The 10,218-nt window shown below is 42.2% G+C and overlaps 1 protein-coding gene across 1 annotated transcript; it reads right to left on the bottom strand.

The window, feature by feature from the left end:
* Window positions 1–1,083: 1,083 nt before the first annotated feature.
* LOC135512765 (repulsive guidance molecule A-like) lies at window positions 1,084–7,835 on the bottom strand. The gene is made up of 3 exons (XM_064935115.1): window positions 7,624–7,835; window positions 4,461–4,972; window positions 1,084–2,672 (listed from the first exon to the last, which is right to left on the bottom strand). The coding sequence occupies exons 1-3, from the start codon at window positions 7,715–7,717 to the stop codon at window positions 1,974–1,976; spliced, it is 1,305 nt and encodes a 434-aa protein (XP_064791187.1). The 5' UTR covers window positions 7,718–7,835; the 3' UTR covers window positions 1,084–1,973.
* Between the last annotated feature and the right edge of the window lie 2,383 nt (window positions 7,836–10,218).

The following is a 10,218-nucleotide window of genomic DNA, read 5'->3' as shown; positions in this document are numbered from 1 at the left end:
CCTGGCTTGTCAATCTGTGGAATAGGCTCCAGTGCGCAGCAGAAATTTGTTATCTTTTTTGTTGGCACGTAAATCCCTTCCACACGGTTCACGACACAAATGTTCCCATCGTGCAACAATCAGAACACCTGCCTTTTTCTTAAATACATCATATCCTGGGTGTTTCTAGAAAGTTTTCTATTTTACCCAAAACAGCAAAGTGGGCAGTCTGTCAATGACAAATGCATTCATATTTTTTTTAAACAAAAGGTTTTTCCACTATCAATTAAAGGCTTTATTGGTTTCACTCATTTAAGACTTACATGAAGTGCCTACATTCAGTCTTCACACCTCTTGACTTTTTCCACATTTTCTTGTTACAAAGTGGGATTAAAAATGTCAATACATTCGAATCACTTTTGGCAGCAATTACAACCGAGTCTAAGTAAATCCAAGAGCTTTCCACACCTGGATTGTGCAACATTTGCCAGTTTTTTTCTGTCAAATTGTTGATTGCTTAAGTGGAGGCTGCTGAAGGGAGGACGGCTCATAATAATGGCTGGAATGGAATCGAGCAAATGGAAACCACAATCTTTGTATTTCATACCACACCAGACTTCAATCCAGCCATTATGAGCCATCCTCCCCTTAGCAGTCTCCACTGCTAGACAACCCTTCAGGTTTTGCCAGATTTAAGTCAAACTCAGGAACAATCATAGATTTGGCCTTGTGTTTTAGGTTAGCAAGGGCTTGAATACTTGACTCAAGACATGTCAGCAATTAATTTGTAAAGATTAAAAACAAACCCAATTTGATATCGAGATAGTGTGTAGGCCAGTGACAAAAACATCTAAATGTATTCCATTTTAACTTCAGGCTGTAACAAAATGTAAGGTCAAGGAGCGACTACATCCGAAGGCACTGTATGTAGAAAGTCACTGGCCTATGCTAAATATAAATTGCAATCCTTTAGGAAGACTTAGAGTTTACCCAGAATTGACAGATTTACACCAGCAAATATTCTCCATGGTCCCACTCACATACTGAATCCTTGTGCTGTAGACGGCGACTTTTGAAAGCTTAATCATAAATGACATACAAAGATGGTGTCCAACACTTTTTAATATGGAAAATTACAGATAAGGTAAAACGCATTAGTTCATTCAAAAATACCTAACTAATCACAACAAGTGTAAAACAATCTATACACAGGCAAATGTACACAATATAAAACATACACTCTTTCAATATATTATTATTATATAGAGATTGTTTCTTTACCTTTAAAAAAAACTGGGAAGCCAAGCAGCTTGAAGAGGGAGTGTTTCACCAAACTGATAATGCGATCACACTTGGGTGGAGTGAAAAGTACTGAGAATATTACACCAAAACCCAAATACATTTGGATAGGTAGTATTTTCGTTTAGTTGTTGGATCATCCCATGTAAGAAACATTTTCCAGTAAATATGACAACATTGAGGAACTAAACCTGGAGCGTTAACCGTTAAGTGCCTAATGATACACATTCCAGAAGTCCCTGCACTATAGACTATTTACACGTAAGCCTGATGCGTTCTCTGATGATATGACACGATTGTGCGCATCTTGATGTATTCCCCAAAAATATCAAATTCACTAATATTTTTGATAAGATGCATTTACAGCCGGTGCACAGAACCACGTTATGTTGAATTTCCCATTTAAGCATCCAGTAACTGTCTTAATCCAATTTACAAGTGTGAAAATAGAAAGTGCATTACGCACTTAACCACCGATCCCACCTGATTGCGTGCATTCAGGCTCAGACTCAATTAAGTGGTAGAAGCTGGCAGCCAACATGTGTCTGGGGGGAACAAGAAGCACTGGTATCCTTTGAGGGATCAATCCTACAAAATGATTTAGTGACAGGAAAAGAACTACAACATTCACAAATGCAAAAAAACTCCTTCAAGCTGGCATCACTTCCACTTTGTTTGCGTGTTGTATTCGCTCTTTACAAAAGCAGTAGAACCAGGAGCAGGAGTGTGACCAGACTGGGGGTGGCTGTGGCCAACATGTGTAGCCCCCCTCTGTTTTGTTGAACATGAGGAGTCCTGGGAGAGTTTTGCTTCAGTTTGCTGGGAGGAAGGGCCTTCAGATCCTCCAGAGCCCCGTAGGCTGCCATGGAGAACTCAGGGTCCCCTGTGGTGAGCAGGTCAAACACACATGACTGGAAGTATATGTCCTCCACTTGCAGGGTCTCCCTGCACTTGGCTGTGGCACGCTCCACTGTGTAGATCTGATGTGGGGGCAGTAGAGGCCCCAGCTCAGGATTAGACCCGGAGCCCGGGAGGTGGGGGTGAAGGGGCTGGCGCCCCAGCGTGTGCTCCTTGATGAGCTCGTTGCGAGGGCACCCGTGCAGACAAAGCTGCAGCCCACTGTTCTCCTCAGAAAAGTCAAGGGTGTCCTCTGGCATGCGGATGGCGAAGGTAAGGTAGCGCCCCACTCGGCGCACTATGATGGACGTCCCAATGTAGCGGGCCTGGATCGTCACCAGGCGGCCTCCGGAGCCAACCTTTTCTACGATCCACAGACTGCCCCCCTCCCCGCCACTCCGAGAGCCGTCCTGGAAGGCAGAGGGAAGGTCCTCGGTGGTAGCCTGGTACACCTTCTGCTCTGTACAGCCGTGGTACGACTTGAAGATCACTGTTATCTGGAAGAGAACAATGAAGAGACAAAAAGGCAAGACAAAGGCAAGTCAATTAATGATTACATTGAAATCAAAATCTTACTTTCTGTAGTATTGTTTGGTGGACAACTGTTAGTACATAATTATTATAGTTCTATGCTGATGGTAAAAGCTGTTGAGGCATTATCCTGGATACACCCTGATTACTAACTACTAAGCAGCAGATGCCATCAGAGGCCTTCAACGGGTGTAGTACCATTTTGAGCCACAGTGTGTCAGCAGGACCTTAACTTTTAATGGCATGAAAGGTTAATTTTAAAGTTTGAAAACAAACTCCAGTCTTTCTCTTAGAAAAGGTATAAGAGCTTTTGTGTAATCTGATGGAAGGAATGCACTGTGAGCAGAAATATTCATTATACTTATTTTCCAGTAAATATGGACTATAAAGCATCAGCAACACATTGGTGATGTCTTGGACCACTAACTTATAATAACCAAATCCAAAGAAACGACTAGGCCAACTAATGAGTGTTCCCACATTAATCTGTGCAATCTAAAATAAATACTGTAAATGTCATAAACCATGGCACATGTAAGAAAGAGTGTGGAGCCATACAAGAGTGATGGATCAAAACAACCCCAACTGTCTGATAGTCCCGGAAAATCAGAAATACCATCCACCACAACTGCCACTGTGCCAGAGCTCTGACACGACTCTGGAGTCGAGTCTGGATTTTTAGTACTACACAAACATTGTCATGGCTTTGTCAAAGAGCTGGCTATGGTTCACTTCACAGTTAAGGGGATACTGTATTTGATGAAGGATTTTCCTTTCTGTACTGACAGTTGCCCCCGTTCAAGCGGACGGTGGGGGCATGCGGTATTGGCGTTGCATTCCCTCCACCCATATGAACAAAAAATTATAATTTGAAATAGTTGGCTCTGAAATCTGTTCTCCCTTTAGTAGTGTTTGGTTTACTTTGAATTCATACGCAATCTAGCATAGGTTATTTACAAAAGCTCTTGAGGTTCAGCAAACTGATCTGAAAGAAACTATCACTTTTATCAAATCTAGCCTGTCTAGATGATTTGGCCTAGGTCTATTGAGCTTCTCAGAGGTCTAGGTAGTCCAAGACCCAATCCTTTGTGTATTTGCTTGTAATCTACATGAGCTGAAAAATTCACTAATGAATACAGATTATTTGAGCAAATGTGGCATGGTAAGCAAGTCTAAATTTAGCCCTACTTTTTAGTGTCTACCAAGTGTTGTATTCATCCAGTGCATATCTACAAATGTAGTAAGAAAAGCTCCAAGTGTGGCCTTCAATATGAAGAACCAGGTTTAAATGTCGACTTGAGGATAAAAATGGTATTACGATAAACCAAACAAAATCAGTAGAATATATATATATTTTTTATTTAATTTAAATCTAATTATTTTTCAAATGATTCCATATTTCAAGAAAAATCTGTTCATTATTTGACTACAGTGGAGAACTTTATTTTTAAAATCCAATTGTGGGAGAGGGAACTGTTGGGGCAAGCGTTAATCACTACCACATGACTGGCCACCCATGTGTTAAAGGTAGAGCGCTCAAGCATGTCTATGATCCAACACCACTAAGTAGCCCTTCTCCCCTGGTGTCTGGAAAAGGAGAGGTAGTCACTGGAGACAGTACCTAACTTGAGATATACGGGTCAGTCTCCTTTCAAATGTAATGTATGACATAGTTCAGGTACCTTTGTTATGATTGGGGCCCTGTGTTTTACTGACAGCAAAACCACTATACATGAACCCATGACTTGGCCTACCTTGCTGGTGGCGGTGGCGCTGGAGCCCAGGACAACAGGTACGTTGGTCACCTGCACCGACAGGTAACGGTTATCGATAAGAGGCCACGCCCCCTCCACCTTGCAGGTCTGGAACTCGTCGCGGAATGTCCGCAGGTGTGGGTCCCCGAATAATCCACAGTGGGCATACTTCTTTCCCTGGCCGGCAGGGCCGGAGGCCAGCACACGGCTCTCGTAGTCGCACAGCTCGGACACAACTGGCCTGGAGGTGCTAGGGGCCCTGGCCGAGGAGGTGGGCCCCTCGCTGGAGCAGTTGTGCTGGGTGAAGAGCTCTTTGATACGGAACACGGCCGAGTGGTAGACAAGGTCACCCCTGCAGCTGCGCGCTGTGCGGCGGGTACACAGGGCGTAGGCACGCAAGGCAATGCAGTAGTCCACATCGGACAGGGAGTCTTCCTGGAGACCACTAGAGGGAGAGGTAGAGGCCACGTACTCCGCATTGCAGCGCTGGATCCGGCACTGTTGGCAGTGTGCTGTAGGGGGGAGGAAACAGGGGACAGGTGTTAGATGTTTATCATTGCCAACAACAGGTGAACAGAAACATGTGAGGAAAGTCATTTAGATAATGAACCATTGTGTACACCGAAGCGGAAACTAGTTAAATGGTGGTGTATACGAATGTGTTTGTCTGAACTCTTCCTATGAAAAATTGAGGCAAAAACGGCTTAACACTACTCTAAACGACCATATAAAATAGGATTCCAATAGAAATCACAGTAGTTGGGCAAGTCTATTCACCGCTTAATAACTGTTATAATTAATTTTCTGAGTTAACACATCAGCTGTACAACCCAGCTACTTGCAGCAGGACAGTTAAACTATTCCACATATCGAGTTCACATTTGAAAAAATTGCTACTTAAACCCCAAATGCACCAGCCCACAGGGACATGGTACCATACCCGGTCTAAGAACAAAATCAGTCAACTTAATAGCCCCCACAACTAACTGACACAAAAATAACAGTGCTTCACTGCTGGAGGAAGCCAATCTATCTAGTTTGCTAAAAGGTGATGAATGTGGTTTGGATTTTGCTTGGCCAATAGGAGGCGCAATAAAGGTGCACATGCCCACTGTTTATGAGGTTGACTCCAGACCCAAGAGGAACTGCACAAAGAGCAGTGCTTGTTCAGCAACCGACTAACAGCTGGTCGAAGGCAAGGATGTAAGACCCAGTCAGGATCGTATAAATTCAGCACTTCCTGTGTTAAGTTATTACTCAGCACTGTGTATCTGGCAGTAAATATGTTTTGGGGGTAACAAGGAGACTATGTATTCCGATGTTTTACGTTTGAGAAGCCCATAGGCTTATCTTGAGGTGACAGGTGCATTGCATGACATTCATTTATTGCCTCACCTGTGCATGTCACACAATGTCACATATATTACATCCACTGTAATACTACAGCCTCAACAAGACTAAAACCAGAACTATGAACAATAATCATATTCACATTGACAGAAGATATAATAATTAACACTAGGCCTCCAGACTGTTAACATCAAAAGGCATGATGATCTTACAATAATACAAATCTTGTCATTTTATTTATTTTTTCCCCAGACAGTGGGGAAAGAACTGGTTGCAAACTGTGTGAAAACATTTTCAAGTGACTAATGCCCTACATGGGTCTCGGCAACCGTTCATCAAAAGTGAGATGTCGTGTGAGAGGTCATTTTAGAAGCATTTTACATCCCTCTTCTAAATTCCACCAATGATTCATGTGCTTGGAGGGAGGTCACCAAACTCTGCTTAGAATGTTGTCTGTCTGCCAATCACAGCGCAATCAACAACCATGTCCATCTCTAAAGGCTTTATGTATGGTCAGACCTTGACGAGACGCAATGTGAGAACTATGTGCGGAAATGGGAAAGGATTACGAGAATGACGAATTTGCATAGGCGCGTGAGAACAGTTTTAATGGAAACAAAATAAGAGGGTGGCTTTAGAGTGTAAACAAGGCAAGCATGGCATATCCAGTATTATAACAATGATCTTACGTATCCTGCTATGTACATGAATACACCAACCAAAATGCACAATAACCATGTCATAGCAGTCTACAACATTATGGGGAAGTAAGAATTTAAAACTCAACTAATACTAACAATACCAATTTATAGGATACTGTGTTGCAATGAAATTCCATTTAATTGAATTTATAGCGTCCAACTCTATCTGAAGCTCATCTAAGGATCTACGTTGAAAATTGTCAAAACACTACAACATATCACGAAACGATTGGATCAAAAACACCTTCGTCTCAAATCCCCATGCATTTATCTGTAACAACTCTTGTGACTTAAACTTGTAACGTTAACTAGGCATTACGTAATTTTTCAAATAACTTCGAAAGTTATTCAAACTAACAAATCACCACACTTACAATGTGTCGTGTCGCTCATGCATACAAAGTTCGGGCCGAAGTTTTTTAAAGTTACGATGGACACGTTCAGAGGCCGAAAAGTCTGACCAAAGCATTGTAATAACAAATGAAGCGTGAACTTAAAGACACCATCGACTAAAACTAACCACGGCGTTAACAGTTAGCAAGCTAACTTAAATGTTAAAACGTGTTAGCCATGTGTGGCTACTTTACAAACATTTTCGAATATACATTTGCAAATGCGACGTCAAAGGGCTAGCAAGCTAAATGCTAATGTGCTTAATTAGCCAACTTCTACAAGAAACGTGAAACTTTATTTTAGACTTCGTGTGTGAATACATCATTAGGTCTATAGCTAGTTTCGACCGTGAAACAAAAACTGTTCGGGATAATACATTTAACTAGATACTTTGAGCAAACGGTTAGCAAACTTAGATCGTGTAGTTTAGCTAGCCGCTAACTGCCCGTTTTAGGCACGCAGCAAGCTAGCTCGCTGATTACCGACTTAACTTGTAACAAATCACTGTTTTAACTGTAACTCCGAATTAACAGCAATATACAGGGTAAACAAAATACAACTCCATGTTTCAGTTCATAACTATTCCCGAAAGCGTAAGTGTTTTTGTGAACTAGTCTCGCACCATTAACACAGCCAATAAAGTCTTCCACCAATCATTCTGGGTGCGGGAAAAATGTTTTGCATGCACACATGAGAACATACATAATATGTTGCCTTACCTGGTCGGAGCAGCAGTGAAAGTAAAACCATCGTAAAAGTAATACAGTTCCAAAGCTGCCGCTTAGCCAAGTTTTGAGGTCCGCTTCTCCCCATGCCAATCCATTCAGTTAGAATGGAGTTCTTCGACTGCTGCTCATCGACGCTGTAGCTGCGTGAAATTAGACAAACATTCGTATTCTTTCCCCTGCGCTGTCATTCAAAAAGGGCCCGGTCTTCAGGGCGGCTCTACGTGGGAGGGGTCTAACATAGTAGACGGGGCTCAGATGTGGTTGTTGGCCAATGAAATACTAATTATTCGATGACCGCTTTATATTTACATAATGCGGTTTATGGCAATCATGGGACATTGGGACTAAGCCAATGGAAAGTGTTTCTAAAGACAATGAAGTCGTTTCGAAATTATCATTGTCGTAGTTGGTAGCCAGTTATAAGAAGTATTCGGCCAGGATAGGGCTGATGACAATTAATTTTTCTCACATCTAATTACACTTACAACTAAAACATGATGTTTGCAGCCTACATGATTTATCTGAAAGAAATAGTAAACCTCTTTCAGGAGAGAGTTCGAGATAGGAGTTGTAGCTCTGTCCACATAGCTCCCACTCTGCACTATAAAGCATTCAGCTGTGTCAGTTGTCCTGTTTGATCTCCCTGAGTCTCAACATAGCTGGAGAGCAAATGGCCCAATGCAAACAACCCTGTTGTTTCTCTCTGCTTCACTTAAATCATTACATTACTTTCCCTACTTTCTGAAGAAAATGCTCACCCAGGAGAACAATGGTGTCATAACACCTAGCATGAATAACAAAGTTAGGCATTATGTGGTAGTAAATTACCCTAGGTTTGAATAACATATTTGTGGCATATGAACAGCATGAGGGAGTGAGCTCGCCGTGTGAAGATACTCTTGTCGCTTTGCTATTAAGTTGAAACATTGTTGGGGAGGCAGGTCATACACCTCAGTGGTGACCTACAATCATGTATGCATCAGTGGAGGCTCATTGTAATGGCTGGAATGGAGTCAATGGAATGGTATCAACCAAAAGGAAACCACAGGATTGATGCCATTCCATTGACTCCATTCCAGCCATTATTATGAGCCGTCCTCCCCTCAGCAGCCTCCACTGGTATGCATACATATGGGTTTAAATATGTTACCCTGGATGTTGTTCATACCTGAGGTCACTAAACATTGCCAGAGATGGTAAATCCGGTCAATGTGTAGCATTCCCCCCTAGTATTATATCTCCATAAAGATGGGCAGCTTATTAATTGAACACTCACAATACAGGAGAGACATTCTCCATGAATTATTTTCTCTCAGCTAACTGCTGCTATTATTTTTTCCATTACATTTTCAGTTAGCAACTTGTATGTTACTCTTTCTCTTTTTGTGGCCAACTTTCCATCCCTTGCCTTGAACGACACTCATCTTTCATTTGCACAGCTGCAAAGCAGGTCCATCTGCATGGAGCAGAATCATTGGGTTTTGTTCCATCTCCACCACTGTGTTTCTGTGGTTCTCATGTCATGTAAATGTAGGGTTTTTAATGGACAACTAATTAGTCAATCAAATATTGGTGTAAAGAAGATCAACAATCATACTCAGCATAATTCTTCAATTGGATTTAAAACGGAATTGACTCAGACAAATTGAACATTCTGTGTGCCGGGCTGCATACCTCTTTTTACTTTATTAGAAGCAACTGAATTATTATACTGCTCAATTTGATTGGAGGCTGCTGAGCGGAGGACTGCTCATAATAATGGCTGGGACGGAGCGAATGAAATGGCATCAAACACATGGGGCATCAAACACATGGAAACCATGTGTTTAATGTATTTGATACCATTTCACTAGCTCTGCTCCAGCCATTTCCACGAGCCCGTCCTCCCCAATTAAGATGCCACCAAGCTCCTGTGCTCCATTTATACACTTGCCCCCCACCCCCACCCCTTCCCAATACCCATGTAAATATTGGACTATAAATTGTGCCTGTATTATACTTATGCTAAAATGTTTATTCTATTCTACTGCCATTTATGTTTTACTATTTCCTATTGTTGTTGCACTGACAAAAAGGAACCTGCAAGTAAGAATTTCATTGGACGATGTATACCATGCGTACCCCAAAAACTTGTAACTTGAAACTTGAACCCAGACAGGTATTGGATCACTGGTGTCTCTATACACATGCTGGCTCCTCTGGCCCACAAAATGGTGTGATTCAGGTGCTCTGTCAGTCTTGTGAAAGGTCCTCATAGTCCTTGTTGATGTGGGGTTGATATATATGTTGGAGGGGGAAATGAAGACAGCTCAACCTAAGTGGAACGTTTGGATTGTTCTGTTCTGTCAGAAGGGCCTCCTCCACCACAGTTGATACACTGTGCCAAGTCTGTCCCGCGAGGGTCAACGTACTGTGTTTGTTCAGCTAATTTTGGGCTTGATCTGTTTCATGGCTGTTCACTACTACGGACACATTTCAAACTCCCTGCTGCACTGGTTTGCAGATAGTCATTAGGACTCTTAGACATGAGACCGTAGCAAGGCATGTGCATATTCCTAACAAAGTTTCAGGATCTCTCACCTCTCA

Source organism: Oncorhynchus masou, chromosome 24, assembly GCF_036934945.1.
Source record: "Oncorhynchus masou masou isolate Uvic2021 chromosome 24, UVic_Omas_1.1, whole genome shotgun sequence".
Classification (NCBI taxonomy): Eukaryota; Metazoa; Chordata; class Actinopteri; order Salmoniformes; family Salmonidae; genus Oncorhynchus; species Oncorhynchus masou.
Note: the sequence above shows the minus strand (reverse complement) of the source record. Positions and strands in the feature narration are given on the sequence as shown.